At 43.3% G+C, this 23,740-nt stretch overlaps 1 protein-coding gene across 6 annotated transcripts in view; it reads right to left on the bottom strand.

Moving 5' to 3' along the window:
• Positions 1-7,245: 7,245 nt before the first annotated feature.
• The window catches only part of ABHD4 (abhydrolase domain containing 4, N-acyl phospholipase B), a 164,992-nt gene continuing 148,497 nt past the window's right edge, over positions 7,246-23,740 (bottom strand). For all 6 annotated transcript variants that reach the window (XM_069238256.1, XM_069238255.1, XM_069238253.1 and 3 more), the window contains one exon: positions 7,246-10,238. In XM_069238256.1, the coding sequence (XP_069094357.1) occupies positions 10,149-10,238 (90 nt within the window). In that variant the 3' untranslated portion in view covers positions 7,246-10,148. The remainder of the gene's footprint in view (positions 10,239-23,740) is intronic.

A 23,740-nucleotide genomic window follows, 5' to 3' on the forward strand; every position in this document is an offset into this window, starting at 1 on the left:
GCCAGCCCAGTGGGAAACACAGAATACCCGCGGTGGTCTTTTGACCGCGCAGCGGTATTCTGGCGGTTCCCTCCAGGCGGGCAGCTCCCGCCGCCCGCCGGGGTCAGAATGACCCCCAATGTTTTTAATGTAATTTATTTTAAAAGTTTAATAGTTAGCAGTGGTCCCCTGGACACCTTTCTACTTTAAACAGACTTTTTTACATTCACAAACAAGAAGTGGTCCCTTCTGTGAATGCATTACCACCTCCTTTTAAGTGTTAGTGAATTTTTCATTGTTTGCAACCAGATTTATGTAACAAAACAATGATACATTAAGTTACCAATTCAGTATTTGGAAGGGACTCCTAAATTGTGCCCCTTCCAGATACCGAATCGGTATCCATATGAAATGCAATTTTAGGAGTCAGAAAAGCTTTTAGGCCTCCCTAAATGGGATTAATATATAGGACAAATCGTTTTTAAGATTGTTACTGCTGAAGTAGAACATTTGGCACCATTAAAATGTTTACTACATCTGGCCTTATGTTGCCATTTTAGATTTCAGTGCAAACTGAAAATCCTCATATTTCTGGAAAAAACATTAAGATGTAGAATCTGCTGTCTTGATTTCCACTAACTGTGGTGAAGGAAATTCAGTTGATTGATTCAGCTCTGCATTTACAATTTTCTTCAAAAATCTTAGGATTTTCAATTGCTACAAGACTGTGTATCAGGCCCTATATTTAACACCCAAAGAGAACTAAAAACGCAGAGGCAAACAGGGGGAAAAGCAAACAGGTTTGTACCCAGGGCACCCTGTCGCCAAAGCACGAATAAACACCTGGAGTGGTACTAGCAATTGGACGCACTATTACTGCCTGTGCCCACATTATGGGAACAAATGTGCTCTGCCCAGCACAAGCACAAACTCTGACACTTTGTGACTGACAAAAGAAGAGCAGATCAGTAAAAGACAGTTTGAAGCCATGGCTCGGTCCTTAACTGCCAGCAGAGCTGGATACATTTGCAAATGTGGTCATGTAGGTGGATGCCCAAGGTTACACTGACTGTGCGCCACTTTATATGTGGTGTGCAATCAGTTGCACCCATGCCATATGTCAGACCAGATTTGGAGCTACGGGATATGCAGAAGCTACTGGGCCCCAACTGTGGTAAATGAAGTTGCTTCCACAAGTTTCCTGGGGGTCCTACTTACGACGGCTCTGCAAACTATGCAAGTACACCCTTTCTGCACCAGACTCATGGTAGCAAGGGCGAGCTGTCATTGGTGTCTTAGGGAGCAGTGTGTGGTAAGAGCTCAGAACTCCGCAGTGGAGCAACAGACACAATATAATACATTCTCCGCCCCGTCCTCATTTTAGTAAAAGATAAAGTACTTTTGCAACAATGATGCCCAGTAGAGTAACCCACCCACTAGGGAGTCCTATCACCACACTAAGAGTTGGTATAGTGTCTATAGCCCTTCGATTTCAGTCCTAGGCACAGGTCGGGCACAAGGGCAGTTCCCTAGGTCTCCACTTACTTAGAGCAGTTTGTAGTTCAGTTTAAGAGTTCGTACCCAAACAGAACGGATTATTTAGGCAAAGGTAACTGCTCTTTTCGCAGAACATGGTCTGCAGGTCAACTTTAGTCTTTTGAGTGAGGCCCCGTTATCTGCTCACCTATCCATGGGCCAACGGTGTTGGTGGTCGCTCCTGGGGCCAGCACTCTCAGCAGTGTCTCTGCTGACGCAGGAAAGCAGTAGCAGTTTCCCATGGGGCTGTAGCCGTGGTGAGGGACGGGCATGGCAAGACTGCTCAGCAGGCACCTGATCAGGCAGATTTAGCTTCCAGGCTGAGATCAGGCTAGTGCTGGTTCTGAAGTTACAGCCCCAGGCCAACATCTGCACCTGTTTTGGCAGGGATGTTAGCACCTCGTAGGGATTTGCTTCATAGCTTGATTTCTGTACGAGGTGCACTGGGGCAGCCGCAATGCGAGATCTCTCATGACATGGGTCACCTCCACCTTTGCTCCCAAGTGAAGTCAGCGACTACTGGGTGCTGCTCACACCGGAAACACAACACAGTTGGCTTCCCCTCCGGAACATTCACTTCTCCTGCAGTGCAACACACAGGCAGCCCTTGGAGGATTGTAGGCACTTGGCAGATCATCTTCTCAGGTAAGATGTGCAGAGCACAGACGACTTTTCCCTCTATGAGACTGACTGTCAGGCAGACAACAGCCCCGGTCAGACAGCCACTCTTCAAAGACTCTGCTGAGCACTCCCTTCCTTGATCATGAAGACCTTGGACTTGGAAACAATTGGGCTAATTTGGGTCGCACTTTTTACACATTTTTCAAACACAGGATGTGGATTTTCTGCCTAAGGCTGCTGAACCAATTTGTAGTAGTTCTTTTTCAAATGTCTTTTTTTCGGCTATTCCTTAGACACAGCCTTTGTGCAAGGTGATAGTACTCATGGCAGGTAGCAACACCGCTGGCTCCCAGTAGGAGTTTCCAAAACATGGGAACAATTAGCTGTGAGATCTCTGAACCTCACTGTCATCCGCATTCCTGAAGCAGTAACCAGGGACACACAAAAGGGTAAGCCCTGCCGAGAAACAACAGAAAACACACTAGCCTAATCCTCCACCATCTATCAAATGCCAGTGCTCAGGCTTGAGACATGAACTATTCAACCAACTTTTGCTAACTTGGTCCTCCATTTGAACTTCTAAGGGAAATCTGGTCTCGATCCTCCCCAACTTCAGTGTCAGGGTCTCCATCCTCCATATACTTCTCTGTCCTCAACCTCCATATTGTGCCATGATAAACTAGGGACATCCAAATTATAGCCTGCGAGAAAGAGGTTTATTAGTTGGGGTGGATTGGTACCACCCACAAGTAATAAATGTCACTATTCTGTTAGGTCCAGTCAAAGGTTACAGTAATTTAAACTGGACCTTAACCCTAGTAGATACAGCACATTCAGACACGCTTAACTTAAAAGAAAATGTATAAGACATTTAGTACCAAACCATTTAAAAAGTTGAAAATACAGCATAGTAAAATACCACTCCAATTATTAAAAAAATAGAGTCAAATGTAATGAACAAAAGCATATCAAAACAATATAAACCCAATAAGGGGAACCGGATATATGATTTTTTTAAAGATGAAAGTGGAAAAAACATCAAGAAAAAGTAAAGTGCCAATGACAGTCAATGGTCACAGTAGACCAAGTCTAGAATACCATTACAAATTGACCACAACGAAGCCTGGGTGGGATAGCCCGAGTGAATTGGTTTCAGTGAAATTCTGGAAGTCAAAAAAGTTTCAACATGTTTTTAAGTCCCTCTGGTCTAGATGAAAAGTTTTCAAATGTTTCCAAACTTTATTCTGGTACCCAAACCACCATAGCAGAATACATTCAAGCCTCCAATACTTCAGGGGAGGCATTTAGAGACTCACAGGCTGCGAGGCAGAGGTCAGGAACAAGATCCAGTCCGTGCCCAGTTGCTACTAGTCAGCTGGGCACTTTGGGGAAAAGGCCTTTAGCAGCTTTTTGGGTACCTGTAAGCACACAGGAGGAAAGCCAGCCGAACCTCAGAGACCACCTCAGGGTACAAGTGGGAGCAGGTCAAACCCTTCAGGTCTCCAGATGTCTCAAACAGCAGGTGCCATTCTTCTTCTGTTCAACCACAAGTCTGGAAGGTGTTCTGAGAAAGTCTGGGTGAGGGTCTAGCTTTGCTGTTTTCACAAGCCTGTGAGCGAAGGACCCCAACATACTCCTAGACCCTCTCTGACTAATGGAGTAAATGCTTCCAGGCTGTGACCTTCCAACTTTTACGGTCGGTCCTGTTTGTCTACTGTACACAAACCCAAAATGCAATGTATCAGGGAAAATCTAAGATGGTCAGTCTTCAGCTACACCGAACTAGAGCTCTGAAGGTTTTGGTGCTTAGGGGAGTGAACTATGGAATTCACCACTGTACACCCACAACAAACCATAAGATAAAGGTCTGATAATCAAAGGGCAGGGTCCCTCATCCCTAAACAGGGGATACACAAGAATTGTCCAAGCTCTCTTTGAAGGGTGCAAAAGGCTTACATGTGCCTCAGACAGTCATGAGGAATTTGACACTAATATCAACAGGAGGGGCACAACAATTGCCCTTCTGCAGGGAACAAATGTGTCATCCCTGCCCATTTGGGGCAACCTGTCAATCGAAATGGTCTACTGTGCAGCTCCTGGAAGAAATGATTAAACCTCCTTCAAGCCAAGTGTAGGCTGACCAGCTGCAGAAGACTAAGGCAGGAAAATGGTAACTTTCTAAAAGTTACTTTTCTTTAATAGTGATTAAAAATCAGACATCACCATTGAATTAGATTTGTAATAACTTTTAAAAATAGCAACTTAAAATTCTGGTTCTCATAGGACAGTCAGAGCCTTCCATAGTGAAAACAGCTTTTGAGGTTTTGTCACTGTAGGGACACGGTCACATCAAATGTCTATGTGTCCTACTTTTAAATACTACATTGTGGGCTACACTGCCTTCATAAAATTGACTTGCTAATGTTCAAAAGGGTGTATTTTAGCTGCCAAAAGGTTGCACTGCAGGTTTTCACTGCAGCAGGCCATGTTTTCTTTGTCATGCTAACGAAAGTTATGTTATGTGAATTTGTGGAGTGTGACTAATCACCAGTGAGGTATCCAGGTGCTGAATAGGGCAGGCCAGAAGGGAGAGGAAGAGATCATGCCTGTATCATCTGGAAAAGCCCTGTCTTGATGTTCCTTCAAAAGTCCATGGGCGGGGGGTTTCTGAGGTATTGCGGGAGGACGTTCCAGGTCTTGGCTGTGAGTTATGAGAAGTAGTGTCCTCCACTTCTGGTCTTCTTGATGTGAGGGAGGTGTGCTCTTGCCAGGGGCACAGGTCAAATGTGTCTGGTGGGTTGGTAGGAGTTGAGGCAGTGGTTGAGGTACACTGGACTGGTGTTGTGGAGAGCTTTGTAGACATGGGTGAGTAGCTTAGACTTACATCTTTCTTGGACTGGGGGCCAGCGGATATTGTTGAGATGTCGAGAGATTTGGTTATTTCACGGGGTGTTCGGGATGACTCTGGCGGCAGCACTGTGGGTGGTTTGGAGTTAGCAAAGAACATTCCTAAGCAGAGGGTGTTTCTGTAGTCAAGTCTACTTGTAATAAGAGCTCTGGTGACTGTTCATCTGGTGTTAAGTGGGATCCACTTGAAAATCTTACGTAGCATTTGCAGGATGTGGAAGCATGATGAGGCGACAATGTTGATCTGTCTGCTCATGGAGAGCATGAGAGGAGTGTCCAGGATGATGGTAAGGTTCTTGGCATGGTCCACAGGGGAGGGGGAAGGTCCAGGTTTGGAGGGTCACCAAGAGGTGCCCCAGGGGGAGGGGCTGTTGCTATAGATAAAGACTTTAGTTTTGTCCGTTTTGAGCTGGAGGTATTCGTTTTTCATCCATGCAGCAACCTTGCTCATACAGTTGTTGAAGTTTGCTCTGGCGGTGCTGGGTGAGTCAGTAAGGGAGAGGATAAGCTCTGTTTCATCAGCGCAGGATATTATGTTGATGCACTGGATGATGTCCGCAAGGGGCATCATGTATATTTTGGAGTGATTGGCTGAGCAGATCCTGAAGGGACTTCGCATAGGGGTTTCTTGGGTTCTGAGGTGTAGGGAGACGTCCAATTCATTGAGTTCTGTCCGTGAGGAAGGGAGATATCCACGAGGGCCGGTTCATAGATACCTAAGTGCTGAAGCTTCCTGATGAGTTGTGGGAAACCATATCGAAAAATGAGGCAAGGTCAAGGAAGATGAGTGTGCCCGCAATGAGAGCTGTTACTGTGCTGTAGTAAGATGGGTGCGAAAACCAGATTGCGAGGTGTCTAAGAGTTGATGAAGTTCTAGGTGGTCTGCGAGTTGGGTACTGATGGCTTTCTCAAAGACATTAACTGGAAGAGGCAGGAGCAAGATGGGTCTGTAGCTACAGAGGGGGTCAGGCTCTGATATTGGTTTCAATAGGGTGTTGACCTCTGCATTTTTCCACCAAGATGGGAAGGTGCTGATGGTTATGGAGGTGTTGATGATAACGTTGAGTGTGAATGGCACAAGAAGTGCTACAGTCCTAATGTGACATTTAACCTTCTATGTCATAGGTATATTTTCTGCACAATAGATTGTGACTGTATAAGAAAATTAAATAGGCCAGTCGGGAACCAGCCAATTTATACATGTTTTAGCGGTCAGGGCACATACACTGGGCACTACCCTGCAGAGATCCAGAATGCAGAGTTTAAAAATCTGCAACAAAATTCAGCAATCAAAATGCAGGTGGCCACACAAAAAGGGCATTTTCTCACAGATCCCACTGGCCTCAGTACTACCATACATGTGGTGTACACACTGCACGTTCTGGGTCTGACATAACAGCAGAACTTTACACAAGAGGAGTTAGTTGGTTTGCCTCTCCCTGACACAGCACACCAATAATTAACTAAACACAGTACGCTGCCACCACCTCTTATGTGATGTAGCCACGGGGTTGACATTGTGACAGCAAGCTTGGTGCATACTTCTGTTTCACAGAACAGGTTCTAGACCTCATATTACCAGGAACAGGCCTATGTCTCTACATATATGTCAGATTTGCTGGATGCCAAGGTCCTTGTTAATGAAGGGAAAACAAAAGTTATAATAGAAACAAGATTTTTACACGTCACCTGCTATGACAGGCAAATTTGATATATGTGTTGGAAATAAGGTCATAAACAATAAGAAATATGCAACATAATATATTAGGAATTAATGTGGACATGTGTATAAAAGCACTGGTGTTTTGTTTCATTGCTCGTTTACTATAACATTAAAAATCTAATAAAGACATTTATTACAAAGAAAATATAAGTCAGGATGCCAGTTTTAATAAGCAGTCAAGAGCTCACGACACCCATTTACCATGCAGGTGGCATTCTCATCCCACACAACGTCAGTAAAATGCAGTGGATACAGGGGCCATGTTGTAGTAAGGACCCTGGATTGCAGTGATGGCAGCATTCTTGTCAATCTCTTTGAATCACTTGTTCACTTCTTTTAATCATGCATTGGCTGAGCTTCAGTTTTAGAAGCTTCTTGAAGCTGTGTCCACAGATGTGGGCCCATTTCTAAATGCCTGCTTTGGCAATATCCGCTGCCCAGTCCTTGCTGTCACCCAAAATAAGGCAAACACAAATTACTTTTTTTAAAGAACAAATGTTTTATTGAATTAGAAAACTTGGCATCTCGTGGTAGACAAAACACTGCCAGGGAGCAAGCTCTTTGAAAATAAAACTTACAAAAATAGTCACAAACTTCAGAACGTTTCCAAATATTCTTTATGAAACATGGAATACAAGTAGTAATAAATGTGAAAGGGGGGAAATGTCTTTCATGTTACTCAAAAGGCCTCATAACATAAGTTAGCAGCTGCTTTTATAGCATTACACAATATGTTTAACTCAGCACTAATTATTTCTTCCATAATTTTAGTACATTCAAGGACAGCAGGGGCTTCACTTAGAACAGACAACATAGTGGGACCTCCTCGCCCACCAGTAACAGAGCTGGACTGAAGACTTTGAAAGGTTTTAATCGGGTCAGAAGTGTAGAAGACACATCTTTTTAAAAAGCGCAGGGACCCTTAAGGTCATTGGACTCTGAAGCCCATGACTTACAACCTACTGTTTCACTCTAAGATCTGAAGAACGGATCCTTTTAGTGGGCTAATATATGAACATGCAATCTACAAAACCCTAATACAGGCTTATCTTAAAGAGCAATGCTTCAAGCACCTGCTGGTTTATTAGCTATTGTAAAAACCGAAACACAGCTCTTTCCTGGGTACTGATTGCCCTTCACACTCCTTCCTTTTTTGACATCCACAAGAGAGCTGTTATGATGAGCCTCTGTGCATAAGACCAACTCCAATGACTAAGTTGTGCGCAAGAGCAAAGCTCGTCTTTTCTCAGCGGTTTAACTGATGATACACAGATGAAAGGCCCACTTTATCAAAGTTCTGAAAGGATTTAATCTAAATTTTGAAGGGCGAATTGACCTACTGCAAGTCTCTAGTCTTACAGCAACTAAAACAAACTATAATAGAAACAAGGTTTTTACACATGGTAACTCCATAAATGCTTTGTCCCCAAGTTGATAGCACCCCTTAGAATCGGAGCAACTGAGAGTAGTTCTTAAAACAAAGATTTATTCGAACCTTGCATTGTTTGTGCAGCCTTCCAGACACTGCCTGGTATGCTATCTCCTTTACTTCCAAAGCCAGTAGTGCCAAAAGGCTAATCAGGTCACTATGTGTGCGCTTTATAACCCACAATACTTATGTGCATCTTTTTACATTGGCTATATTAATAATAATATTTATACTATTCACAATAATCCAACATAGGGAAGAATGCCATGCAAATGGGTCAATAAAAAAGTAATCATACAGAAGCATATTATGGCGTGACACAGGTTCCAATGAACAGCCGCCAAAAAGGTAAAAGAGCGGCCACCAGATCTTGCTTTTTTCACTCGCTTAGTTTTAGCAAGGGCAAGATTTGCAGACTTCTTGAGAGGTTGTAGAACTCCAGTTTGGATTACATAATTGAAATAAAACTGTTTTCTCTTCATTTTAAAAAAATGGTTTAAGGTTCAGGTGGCATCTCATTGATCTCAGTCAACGGAAACCCCTTGTGCACCTTTGCAAACAGTAAGTAGAGGCACTCTCTATTTTTATGAATAGAACATCTTTCCACAGTGAATATCACTGTGCAAATGTTATTCACCAAAAAATAAACGGTGCCCTATGCAATTTGGGATGGTTAATTATCACAAAAATGTAATACTTTACACAATCTCCAGGAAAATACATGAACAGCATATGTCATTTCTGCAGATATAATGCCCATCACAAAATGAAGATGTTTCAGATATAGTTATGATAAAAGGCGGATCTTAGTACCTTCAATTTTAAAGTTTGAGAGTGTTTCCCCTTAAATGAGTTTGTAAATCTCACTGCGCCCACTCATTCCAAGACCCAATATTCAGCCTGAATGGGCTCAGTTGATGATCCTTTATTCTGTTTCCCACAATGCAATAAATCTAAATACTTATAAAGGATCTTTCACCAGAGAAACAAGATATTTCACTACTGATTTGGATTGGACAATTGCACAGAAAGATAAGATTTGGTGCAAGAAGTGAATTCCCAAACACAGGGACTCAAAGACTAACCTGAGGACACAACCGCTGTGCTATATTGCCGTCCCCATGTTAAATCATCTTTATAAGGCTTACCCCTTTTCCTACCTTTTGGATGGCAGCATAGCTGTATTTTAAAAAAAATAATAAAAAAGAAAGAAAAAAAAAATCACACTGGTCTTTTTTTTAAAAATGGCAAATTTATCGCAAACTATCTTGCTAATGTCATAAGAACTGAAAATAATTTTGTCTAGTGCAAACCGTCATTGTTAACTGCTGACCAGTGGATGACAACAGTTACACATTGAGCTTTTTTGTGCTTCCTAACTTTGAGAATAATTAAACTGTCACAGAGGAGATAAGGGCATGGTATGACTTTATATCAGGAAGGATTTCAAGGGATAACTTCTTACACCTTTGCCTAATGTACATTTTTCCAAAGCCAGTTTTAGAGCAGAGATGTTAAAAACGATGGAGCAACTGCATAGAATTTGTTTTGAAGACAACTGGCATGAGAAAGGGAAATGAAATGCAAGTCCAAGGGGAGAATGTGCATCAAAACAGAAGCAAAAGATTTAATAAGAAGGGAGCCGCATTCCACTCAGGATCGTCCTGCCAGTGTCCCAGGAGATACACTATGAAATTTATGTTCATGTTGGGTAGAGTGGTTTCCTAAAAGCCCAGATCACCATCCCTCCCACACAGCTGGTTATGTGAATGTTTAGAGGAAAGTGACTAGAAAGGCTAGTTTGGGGATTCTTTCTTGTGCCCTGTGCTTTCAGGCGCCTCTACCATAAGGCAAATGTACCACCAACCCATAGACAGCATTTACAGGAAGCATTCTAGGTTTCTAAGTAGTTCCTGCTTGAATGTTTGCACTACTGTTGAATGGAATCCGGGGTCAGTCCACAGCCTCACAGATCTCCTCCACAACCTCATTAAATGCCTGTGGCTGGTCAGCATACACATGGTGGGAAGCTCCTTCAATGGCCTGAAAGGAGAGAGGTGAAGAAGGGCAGACCAGTCAAAACAAGACAAAATATTTTATGATACCAGAATGCACCAAAGCTAAACGCAAACACAACATCTAATAACCTGAGAAATCTAAGCACAACTTCACCACAATATACTGCTCCACAGAACCATTACAGGGTATCATTATTTGTGGGGCAAAAAGCAAAAGATGAAACGGTCACCTTGATCATTGTTAAGCATGAAGCCAAGAAAATGGCATGAAGCAAGGTTGAAGGCTTTCTGCAAAGAGAAACAATCACTGCTACCAATTGATGATTCGCCTGTGCCCCATCCAGACACTCCATCACTGCATTGTGTTAAATTTGTCTTTTACTGGTCTGTTTTGACTATTAAAAATAACAGTTTGATACCCAACCATAACAGCAGTGTTGCAGCTTGCAATGTGTTACAAACATCTTCTTTACATACTACTGACATGTATTAGTCATAACCCTAATAGTTTAAAATGCTTTTTAAACAATATGATAGTCTATAATCAAAACTATCATTTTCGATTCAGCTTTAATTGCAATCTCTCGTTTGTTTAAACTGAGCCTGGTCCATACCCGTGCGTCGTGGAGAATTTTAGAGGAATACATTAGACTCTATGGCTAGAACAAAATGCAAACCCTTGGTTAAATGCATCTAAAATACTTTTTAACAGTACCTTTGTTTTAACAAATTTTTCACTGAGGAGCAACCAGTACAAATTAAGAGTGCCAGTGGTACAAGCAAAACCTGATTGTCAGTCATCTTAATAAGCATAATATATGGGCTAAAGTATCTTTGCCATACATGAAAGATATTGCATGGAATAGTTCTGTGACTACATGGGAGTAACAAGACTGAATTCAGAGTTCCTTAATAAGGAACTAGAACCTCGAGGTGGCTTGCAGTATCATTTTAATATGCAGTACAGGGTATTTTATTCCGTATAATATATGTCATACATAACACTTCCCACAAACTGGTGCCTTGATCTTTTGTATGAAAGAGTTATTATATTTGCAGACATGAAGAATATAAGTAGCATCTGTAGTGAAAAATAAACAGATTAAAATCAGTTATTAATTTGTTGCAAAACATTATTTAAAATAAGTTAAAGATAATTCAGATTTTAAGAAATGCTGAATGTGTACAAATACTCGGAGATTACAGTGTTATTGTAATGCCCTATGTGGAAAAAAAAAAATATGTTACTATAAATATCTTGTTTCTGCTGGTCACTCTTCAATTGAGAAAAACGGATTGGAAGAATTAAAAAAGCCATGTCTCCTTTTCGTTGCTTAAAGTGCAACTGTAGCCTGCCTTTTACCTTGGCTGCTGGCTCTAACAGCAGACATCATGACGTCTCTAGTCAACTGTAATAACGTAAATGACAGTTCAGAATATATATTCTTACTTAAGGGACCTAGAGGCGTTACAACTCGACTCTAATAAGGAGAGACAGGCTTTTCTACAGGGATTGCTGGCCCCACATACAAGAATGTCAAGACCAGTGTTTTGAACAGATATGCACAGAATGACATTTTACCAATTTACATAGTTCGGCCTAACATTAGACATGTCCTCCTATCATAGAAAACGTCTGGCTTATTTTCGATTGAATCTATTCCCCTCCCCCACTTTTGTTAGGATGGCACAAGACGTCTGAGCTCCCTGTATGCTCTTGTGATTTGGCTCCTATTTTGCATGCATTGTTTTTATTTGTCCTTAATAACCAGGCTACAATAAGATTTTATTTGTCCGCTTTTATTACCAAAGAATTTCAGTCAAGTGCGGCCAGACTTATTGTTCTTGCAATTTTCATCCATACCAGATGTATGTTTAGGATTAAACACAAAGCGCTCCGTCCCTGCTGTTATCTCACTACAGGCTTATAACCACGCCCATGTCCTACCCATCAGTTTGGTTGGTTGGTTCGTCAGCTCGCCTTTAACAGTTCGCTTGATTTAATTAGTAAAAGACATGCAAACGTCATGCCTTTTCCAGTGTAGAGCCCGTCTTGAGTGCACCGCCCAACTACTTAAAACATACGAGGCTCCATGTTTTCCGTATGGTTTCAGAATGAATTTTTCTCTTTATTTAATAGGCAGCACGATCTCACTGAGCAGTAGTCGAGCGCTTTGCATGATGTCGACTTGGTTACATGGATAATTGTACTTTTGCCACATACATGGATAGCTGCATTTTTGCTGATAGGTTTCTCTGCGAGCAAACTTATGTTTCCTTTTGTGTGTTTGCTTTGCACTAATGGCGGCCGTCTGCTCACTTATGTGAAACTGTTTTACTTTTCAGCTTATGTGGCAAGAAAAGTACGGGTAGGAGTCTACAACGCTAATAAATTTAACTTGAGTAAATGCAAGACCCATTGCACTGCAAATGCTTGTTTTATCTGTTGTGGTTATCAAGTGTTTTAAATTCAAATTCTTGAGGGGGCATGGCCAAGATGGCGACCAGAGCGGACGTGTAGTACGAGAGCTCCGCTCACGCCAGCCAACTATTCATTTATCCTGTCACTGTGCGGCCCCAGGGGCCAGGCACGGCGACGCTGACCACCCCCCCCCCCAGACTCAGCGGTGAAAGCTTGAAACCTCGGCGAGCTCCGCTCTGCGGCCAGCAGTGCGAAGTGAATGGGATCCGTGCTTCGGTGGGTGGAGCCTCATATTAGTGTGACCGGCTAGGCCGTGTACGGCCCCAGGAGCCAAATACTGTGGTGCTGATCCCCCTCTCCTCCCCCCCCCCTCCCCTGGAGTCAGGAGGGGAAGCTGGACACCGGGGCAAGCTCTGCTCCGCAGCCGGCGCCGTGAAGCGACTGGGAGCTGTGCTGCGGTGGGCGGGGCTTCATATCAGTGAGATCGGTGTGGCCACTACAGTGTGATTGTGAATGCCAGGGGTTCGTATTTCTGGAACCCTGGAGGGTAGGCGACCCTCTTTACAGAAGATTCACGCAAGGTCTTCGCGTGGGCAGCAGACACATCAGGAGTAAGATAGAACGCAGATGGATTGAGCGTCCTGCCCAAATCCCAGAAGGAGCTGCTGTTGACGAAAATCGGCATCTTAGTGGACCCTCGAAGGTCCGATTGGTGAGTGGAGCAACGCTACTGGGCCCGACTAAACTGGAGGGGGGGGGGGCATCTTAGAATTTGCTGCCTGTTCTCCCCCCTTTGGTTGGGGAGGCCCTGCAATTTTAATAAAAATGGAGCCTCATATCAGTGAACTACTCCTGCAGCAGCAATCCTCCTTGCTCCAGTGTCAAAGAAACTGGAAGAAGCTGTGCTTTAAGGGCGCCCAGGAAAACAAAAAGACGTGTAGACCCCCTGCACGAGTACTTGACAGATTATTTGGAGTGCTGTGCCGGGGATGCCCTCCCAAGACAGTCGTTTGATAGCAGGGCCCTGGACTTTGCGGCTCTGATCCCTTTGTCCATGAGAAGATATCGGGTCCTCCAGTAGAACACAGCGCGTCCACTATAAATGCATCTCGCCACCTGCTCTTATAAAAACTTGCCATAAGCCCTGGGCTAAATCGTAGTCGCCCATTGCAGAGCGACACATGATGATCAGCACCAACTGCATAATATGCAACACCAGAACTATCTAACACATTCGCGGTGTGCGCAATAAATCTTTGATCTCAGAAAACTTCAATAGCTTTGTAAAGGGGCTTGCGGAGTCCGTGAATATTGTTATCGGTAGTCACCATGGTTAAACCCAAATCAACTAAAGTGGGCAGCACTGCAGAAGACAGTACGTCTTCTGCCGCGAGCATGCCAGTTGCGCAGTGTACAACTTTACTACAGGTTGGGGAAACATTACGCACTCATTCCCAACAGTTTGATAAATTACTGCAAGCAGTGTTGGACACTAAAACATCACTTGACGGGAAAATAGAGTCGGTGGCGCTGGAGGTCACATTGCTCCACGCGGACCACTGCAAATTGAAGGACAGGGTGGATGGCACAGAATTGGTGCTCAACACAGTTCAACCAGATATTGCCAATATGAAAAGTAAAATTCACTGGATGGAAGAAGAAATAACACAACTGCAGTGCAGGGCGGAGGATGCAGAAAGCCGTTCCCGGCACAATAATGTAAGATTTATGGGAATTCTGGAAAAAGCAGAAACATCTAAAGTTGAGATTTTTTGGGAAAGATAGCTGAAAGACATAATGAAGGAACAAGATATTTCCACAACACTGGTTGTGGAGAGAACACACAGAATCCCGGGCAGACCACCGAACCCTGGGACCACCGAACCCTGGGACACACCCACCCCCCCCCCCCCCCCATCCCTTGATCGCGCGGTCTCTTAATTACTGTGATAGAGACCAGGTCCTTCAATATTTTAGATCATCAGGTCCCGTGAGAATGGAAAACTGCAACATCACGGCTTACCCAGACTACACAGGTGGAGTTCAATGTAAGTGTGCATCTTTCATAAAGGTCAAACAGCTGCTCAGAGAAAATAATATAATTTACTCACTCCTCTTTCCTGCCTGCCTTCGTGTAGTGAATGGAGATAAATCCCTTATTTTCCCGACTCCAGAAGATGCTTGGACATGGCTACATGCAAAGGGCCTGGTTGCATCAACTTAGGAGGATGTGGCACAAGAGGAGTGGATTGCACCTTGATACCGTAGGGAAAAAAAAGGGGGGAGCAGCGGCGCGCCCATCTAAATTACAAGCTGCAAGTGTACAGGCGCACGCTGTGAAATAAATCAGCTTACTGGCAAGCCCGACATCAATCTCCCGCTGCAGATCTGACCCAGCAGAATCTGGCTCATTACACAGCAGTCGAGTTCACCCCCTCAACTCTGCAGTTAGGCCCGGACCTCACTCCGCGTGCAGCGGATGACCTATAAGCTTACTCGCTAGGGTGCTTGGCTCACATGGTTGGCTGTGGAAACAAGTGCATGGGAAAGTAGAAGTAGCCGTCCACAATCGTTCCAAAGAAATAATAAGAGGATCAGCTCAGTAATAGATATGACTGAAAACTTTATTGACAACAGAGATCTTACTCAAAGCGGCATTAGAGCATCTACAAATTAAGTTGACACAGGTCCTTCCGGGGTCGTACAGGCCTGTATGTTGGCTGAAGCGGGTCATAGCCAGTGGTCCACACAATACACTATTCACGCCCCCAAAACCCGAATGGGTCCCCGAATGGAACTAGTTGGAACGGATGGTCATTTAGGCACCGGTTGTGCCACTATGTTACAAGTTGGGCTCTGCCCAGTAAGATTTTTTTTTAGTTATATGTTTTTATTTTATTTCCAATTCATTTTCGAGTAATGATTTGTATATTTTGTTTTCTCTTTAATGTTTTCTTTATTGCTCTGTGGAGGAGATGGGAGGGAATTGGGGATTGTGAGATGGTAAAACCCCTGTCCACCTGGGCTGTGGATGACAGAGACGTAATGGCTTATGTAATATGATACTTTCGAATACATATAAATGATGGCCACATACAATGTTAAGGCCATGGCGAGTGTAGCTAAAAGAAATAGGATACATTCATACCTAAAACGCCACCATATACACACTGCAATATTACAAGAAACGCATCTCATTTTGGCAGACCTTAAAACAATTGAGTCAAGAAGGTCCGGATCAGTATATGGCACAGGGACATCCACATATGCCAGGGGAGTTATGATATGGATTGCCCGGGGGGTCCCCTATACAGTAACATGCAGTGTAATAGACAAAGCAGGGCGATACGTTAAATTAGAGGGCCTGCTAGACGGGGACCAGCTGGTGATAGTAGGACTGTATGCCCCAAATGTTCGACAAGGCGAATTCCTGTTGTCTACTACTACACGTTCGACAAGGGATCCTACCCTACCAAGCATATGGGGAGGGGATTTAAATTGTGTTCCACATGTGGATAAGGATAGATCTCACCCCCCACTAACAGATGCTCTTGTTTGTAAGATTTCCCAAACATTGCAATCATGGATGACAGACAGTAGCCTGGAAGATGTTTGGAGACATTTACATCCACATGATAGAGAGTATTCATTTTACTCCCCTGTACATTGTTTATATACCAGCATAGATTTAATACTTAGTTCTCCAGGACTGTTACACAAATTCAAGAGTGCCACATATATGGCACAGGTTATATCAGATCAATGACCCCTAATAGCAAATATTCTTTGGGGTAGACCGCACATGTGTATCCCAACCTGGCGCCTTCAACCAAGAGCATTATTAGACCCCCCAGTTTCGTAAGGAATTAGGTGACCAGATAACATCCTATTTTACACTTAACGGAAATAACTCATCTACTCGCGCCATCGAGTGGGACGCACACATGGTGGTGATAAGGGGAATATGTATATCATCGGCAGGAGGTGTGCGACGTACTTTGACGCTCGATCTCCAGAAATATGAACATGAGCTGCGTGAAGCGGAATGTGGAATCACAGAGGGTAGGTTGACGGACGAAGCTCTTGCGCAATTACGCACCCAATGGAACGAAGCAGATCTTAAGACTACGACATTACGATTATCGGCACCATATAGCTTGCATGCACGCAGAAGGGGACCGCTCAGGGAGACTGTTAGCATTGTTACTGAAAGGTAAAAACAGCGTCGTACACCCATAGGGGCCATTCGATTGGACACGGGGATCATAGTCAATACTCAGGTGGAGATTAATGACGCTTTCAAAGATTACTACAGTGTACTGTATAGGTCCCAACCTACCCCCACATTAGAACAATTCGAAGAGTTCTTTGCGGGGCTCCCGTTGACGAGACTCACGGAGACGCAGGTACAGACTTTGGAAGATACGATAAATCTTGAAGAAGTCCAGCGGACCCTGCGCCAGATGGCTCATGGCAGGACAGCTGGCAATGATGGCCTGCCAGCAGAGTACTACTGCATCTTTTAGGAGCAGACATTGGTGCCATACCTGGCAGTACTGATGGAGGCCTTTGAATTAGGACATCTACCAGAGTCCCAGCGAGAGGCAATCATAACGGTTTTACCCAAATCAGGACATGATCCACTAGATGTTAGGTCAGATCGACTGCTTCACTACAGAACGTAGATTGTACATTACTAGGAAAAGTGCTGGCTAACCGATTGCTCCCTTTGATGACGGATCTGGTGCATCCAGATCAATCGGGTTTTATACCTGGCCGTAACACTTTCATTAACATACGGGGCCTCTTAAGATTGGTGGCAGAAACTCCAGAAAGAGAATATACGAGGGTTGCAGTGTCATTAGACATTGACAAAGCATTTGACACTCTGGGATGGCCTTTTCTGCTGGAAACATTAAACCAAATGGGGTTCGGTAAGACATTCATTGGATGGGTGGAGGTCCTGTACTACCAACCATTAGCGAGAGTCAAAACAGGCGAAACACGATCCAATAGATTTACAATAGGTAGGGGCACAAGACAGGGTTGCCCATTATTGCCAATACTGTTCGCTCAGGCGACTGAACCACTAGTGGTACTGCTGCGAACCAGGGCCACCGAATGGGGTGTACTGGACGGCCATACACACCGTATAGTATCACTGTACGCAGACGACACTCTAATGTTTCTACGTAATTATAATGAGTCCTTATCGGGCTTGCTTAATCTGCTGAACTGGTTTGGCGACCTTTCTGGATTAAAGGTGAATTGGACAAAGTCCTGCTTATTCCAGAAGTGTGTGGTTCCGGAATCTCTTTGCACGGAACCTTTGGCTTGTGATCTTACATGGTGTTATACTACATTCAAGTACTTGGGCGTGAATATATTCCACACCCAGACGGACATCAGGGAAGGCAACTTGGGACGTGTGATTAGATCTGTTAGAGGTTCCTTATCCTTCTGGTGCTCGCTCCCGCTTTCACCTCCCACTGATTCTTCTCAGTGCTTTTTTAAAAACTTTGTCTAGTCTGTTGTCTGACCTAGTGTGGGGCAAGGCCGCAGATGGGTTGCATTCACAAATTTATACTAGACACTAGAATTGGGCGGGATGGGTGTACCTCAATTTGAATTATATTATGCTGCTCCGCAACTAAAATGGGTGTTACAATGGCTGAGTAACCCCACTAGCGCAGAGACTCAGATGGTAAATACTTGCCTGGGACATACTAATATATTACGCTGGCTATTGGCCAACGATAATTCGCGAAATGTGCACAATGTATTATTAAAAGTTGCCCATTGGGTATGGCACCGTTTTGTGCTTGTTGGTAATAAGACTCCCCTATATTCTCCTCGGATACTTTTGTTGGCTATTCCCACTGTAGAGAAGATTGCAGGACGACTGGGTTTAACAGTTTGGCACATAAAAGGTATACAATCGGTAGGAGACGTTTATGTGGAGGGGCACTTGGTGTCCTATGAGGCACTGTCTGGTTCTTACGATCTGGGACAAGGTCAATTTATAACATATGGCGCACTGCGACAGAGAATACGATCCACATGGAAATGTGGAGACACTGAACCCCTGATGGCCCGTATTCTCCATGACCTAATAAATGATCTAGAAACAGCCACTAGTATATCCAAGATATTCAAGACTCTTTTGACCCGCCCAGAACAAGCTCAGGATCAGGCCAAGAGAAGATGGGACGCAGTCCTGGCAACACCATTATCACAACAAGCATGGGGCGAAGCACTGTCGTTGATACAGGAGGTATTCCGTATCCCTAGAATGAGATATGCACAATTCAATTATATACACCAAACATATCTGTCTCCGCAAAGGCTTCCTAGCATGTTTCCTCAGGCATCACAGGATTGCCCTAGATGTGGTGCTTCAGACGCCACTTTTTTTTCATATGACCTGGGAATGCTTGCCAACATTGAGAAGATGGCATGATATAACGTCACAGGTTGCCGAATGGCTGGGCGTCCCCTTGTCTCCCACGCCTGAGTCCTGTCTGTTGGGGATCTGTCAAAGATCCAGGGGTAGTATACAGGCAGACAGATGTGTAGACTTAGCGTATGTCTTGTTCAAGAGGCTTATAGCAATGTATTGGAAGGCACCAAGCGTTCCATCCATGCACCAATGGCAGACGGAATTGTTACACTGGGCGCGAGCTAAAGTGCAGGTGCTACACTCACTCCAGGAAAAAGGAATTATGATCAAGGGAAAAGACATATGGAACACTTTCATTGTCAAACTGGAAATGAAGGATGATATGCGTCCCCCTTGAGAAACTAGTAGCCAGATGTTTTCATTATATGCAAGAGGGTACGAGACGCAGGAGGACGTGGGTGCTCTATGTGCGTTTAGCGAGCTCTTACAGTGTGTACAACTATATACTACTATCTTCCCAACATGGATGTGTCTGTTTTGGGAGCTGATGTGGGCAACCAAGATCGACATACCCAATTTACCTAGATAATGTGACAGATCAAAGGACGCTTTACGGACAATCACTCTAATTCCCCAAAATAAACAAGTAATACGCATGCCAAACATCATGGAATACACAGAACATACCACACTGGGTCTGTACATATTGTGGCAGTTCCCTCTCTACTCTTTTTCCCAACCCTCATTTCTACTGATTACCTCTCCTGTCTACTATCCATTAATCCTTCGTGCCTGGTCTTCTAGCACAAGCATTTTCATACATTATTTATTATAGATGGAGTGCTCCCCTTTATTGGAATGAGTAACTCACTGAGCAATGTTTGTTGGTTTGATTTATTTTCCTTTCTTCTTTATCTTGGTATATCTCATTGGTTTAAATTATACAGATACAATATCCAACAGTTTGTTCAAGAATTATTAGTTCACTACACAGGTCTAATGATGTGTAAAATGTATTCGGACAAGAAATACGAACTAAGCGTGTAACTAGGCGATTATATTTGGATATGTACCTGATATTCTTCTTTGTTGTTTACATAAAAAGCAATAAACAGAAAAAAGACGCTTTTGCAAATCACTGAAAAAAAAAAGTATAATAATTCAAATTCTTAAGATGTATTGATTCTGAAGGCCCAATTTTACAGTTTATCTTTTAAAGTCTAATGAAATGTCTGATTGTTCTTATGTACTTTTATGATTTGCTTTGATTAAATTGAATAAAGTAGCATTTAAGAATGCAGCTCTGGTCGTCTACACTCACATGCGTCTTTAGATTTTACAGCAATACTGTTGGCCAATAAGCAGCAAGTTTTAATACATTACAGAATCCATCTCAGATAGATTTCACATAGCTTTTACACAACACCATTGTTCCAAAAGCTATAAAACTGATTTTGAGCCCCTACTCTGATCAATCAGTGTTAGAGCTTTTCTTGCATTAAACACGTAGAGGCCTCCTTGTTATTTTGTTACTCATGTGAGATCTTCGACACAGTTAGCCAGTTTTACTCATGATCAATTTTGGAAGGCACATCAAGGTCAGATATATGATGAAGAGCAAAAATTCCACCAACAGCCAGATAAGCTCTGACAACAATGGTCGGAATGGAACAAGTCTCAACAATGAGAATCTATACACTTGTGGTAAGACTCTTTCTTCTAATGAACTCTGTGATTCAGTGGTAGAGGGAGACCTGAACCCAAACTGTTGCAAACAGATGATTGAACACGTGTTAGTCACTTACCTTTTTCATCAAATAAATGTAAAACAAAAATGTTGTTTTTACAAATCTTGGTCGAGTTTCCATTTGTAATATTCCTGGAGATTGTGACTCTTCAATGTGTTTACTCCTGACTGCAGCAATAACCTCTTCCGAACTCCCAAGCACCAGGAGGCCTTTCAACCTCTTTGGAGAGTTAAAGGGAATACATCGCTCGTAAACGTTGTGTAATGCATTGTTGTGGTGTTTTCCAATTTAATCCATATATTCTTCTCAGATTAAATGAATGGCTGTTATTAGGTGTCTGGTGCATCAAATTAACAATTACGTTTGTCTCACACCAACACAGGGCTGTTTAAAGATTTACAAGAAAGAGTTGCACTGTATTTTCCAGACTTGAACATTCACTGTTTGCATCACATCTACTGGTGCCCGACTACCTGTCAAGTACAAGAATGCCCGCAGAGCCAATACTTTTAACCGAAGAGCAGCCAGAACATTTTAGGCATTTCAATGTAAACCTCTCTCCTCAACCAATGGTACCTTTGATTATACATTAATGCATGTAAAAATATGATGGATGAAATGAAAAATCAAAGCATTTCTTGGGGTCACCACCCCACCATTTCTCTAGCCTTCCCCCCTACATTACAGCATTGTTTCTTTTCCTGCACCGTTGGGTGGTAATCTCAGAACGAATAAACTGATTTTGAGCTCTATTCATTCTGTTTTCATATCACTGATAGAGAATCAACCCAAACTAAAAACAATTTTTTTTCACATTGGTTCATGAGACTCAAGAAATGCATCTTCAGAAAAGGCAAAGAATGTTTAGCCACTTTAGGAGTTGATTAACTCACTTTGAGGTTGAGTTTCGGCCCTTTTCCTGCTTAAACAAATTCCTACTACAGAGAAATAAGAATTTTCAGGATAGCCTCATGGCACATTCCCCAGTTATCATTATCACTCAGTTTCCAAAACACTGCTGTGTTCCTGAACCACTGTCAGGGTGCCAGAGTTGCTCAAACATGTCTTTTGTTTGCTGCTTCACCTGCCTGCCTCATTGTTGACATTAGAGGGCAGGGTCTTCATAAAAGAGCCTGGATTCACTCAGGAAAGAATTAGGTTGTTTATTCCATGCTAGGCCCTTATGCTACAGTCACAGCAGGTCCTGTCAGGGCTCATTTGGGGCATAGTGACCAACACTCCTTCTTAAGTCACTGTTGAATGTATTACTGCCTGAAAGTCCGTGTCTCATTTTCAGAGTTTTGCTTACTGTAAATGGGATTTCCTGCACCTTCTCACTGTCTCCAGAGCATGGTCTCCACTGCGCTGTCGTTGTAACACTAACTCCATATCACTGTCCTTAAGGTCAGGACAGTACACTGGGACACGTTATCTTAGTTTCTAACTCCCCTCAGATAGTCCTTTGCCCTTGCCACACTTTACTCACCCTCCTCCCTGGGCTCCTGCTGCCCAGCATCCTGTGCTGATACCCACCTGCCTGTGGATTTAAAGGTGGGTTCCCCCAAGCTAGTCCTTTATGTTCACACAGTTCCTGTCCTTCTCAAGATGAGCCTTCTCACTATCCAAAATGGCTCTCAACTGCCACCAGAGTTTTGCTCCATTTGTGCACATGTCCTTAACACCTTGCGCCAAAATACTGAGGTTAGAAGGCAGGAAGTAGACACTCAGGAAGGAGGTTGTTCTTTATTTCATTTTAGTCCCTTAAGTTCACCACCACTAGGTAGGTCTTTTTAGGGCTCCATCCTGCCTCCAACTGTTCCCATCTCCAAGCTTTCACTTCACACAAAACACCAACATTTGATCACATCATTCACTTTCAGCTTTCAGTCTTCCAGACACCAACTTAGATACACAGGGAATAGGGACACACGGGTTATACCACACTTCACTTCTTACAAAGAACAGCCATTCCCTTGCACATAAAGTATTGAATCAACCATTTGCAATCACTCAATCTCAAAGATGTCTATCCTACATTTCCATCCAGCCACAACCTACTACATTCTGCAAAATCCATGCACACACACAAAGACAACAAACAGCAGTCACAGTACCTCTGCAATTTGTCAAGGCATAAGGCTCTCCACACCCCATGTCAAACAAATAAGACATCAACTGTTTTGTGACTACAATTACACAACAGTCCAAGATGTGCACCTCTTGCAAACTCCTCAGACAGAGTCACACCACCACATCTGCACACTCACTATGACACAATACATACTGCACACAAGCCATGTAGTTACAGACACTCAGTCAACTAACAACCACAGCACAGAACCCACCAACTTCCTTCAATGAGTTTCCCCATAATCCTTAAATCTACACATTCAAGGCAAACAACCCAAAAAAGGAATGTTTAACTATACATCACCTAGATTCAAAACTCCCTCGATCAGACTTCAACACAGCACTTTGCATCACAATATCCCCACATTCACCTCAGTTTACTGAACTACGCAGGGGACACAGACATAACAATTCTCACACTTTCTCCATCTTCCAAAAGCAACACACACAACCTCAGAAGGACAACACACTCCACCACACACTTACACAAAAGTGCGTCCAGCACTGCAGCATGCTTAACACCCAGTTACAGTAGCTGACCAGACCATAAAAACCAAGAACCAGGCTGAATAAAGTACTTAATCTGCACCCAAACAGGTCAAGATGTCTTGCGAACACAATTACAGCCTCCAGTAGTTGCATACTGAAATTATTGACAACACAACAATCAAACAGAAGCCATCAATACAATCATTAATACCACACCATGTCAGCAGGTAAAGAAGTACTTACCTACAGCACAATAGAGATGTTACCATTCAAACAACTTTGAGCAACACCTTTACATGCAAAAATACATAACACACACCAGAAGACAAATACAAACA

Source organism: Pleurodeles waltl, chromosome 6 (genome assembly GCF_031143425.1).
Source record: "Pleurodeles waltl isolate 20211129_DDA chromosome 6, aPleWal1.hap1.20221129, whole genome shotgun sequence".
Lineage (NCBI taxonomy): Eukaryota > Metazoa > Chordata > Amphibia > Caudata > Salamandridae > Pleurodeles > Pleurodeles waltl.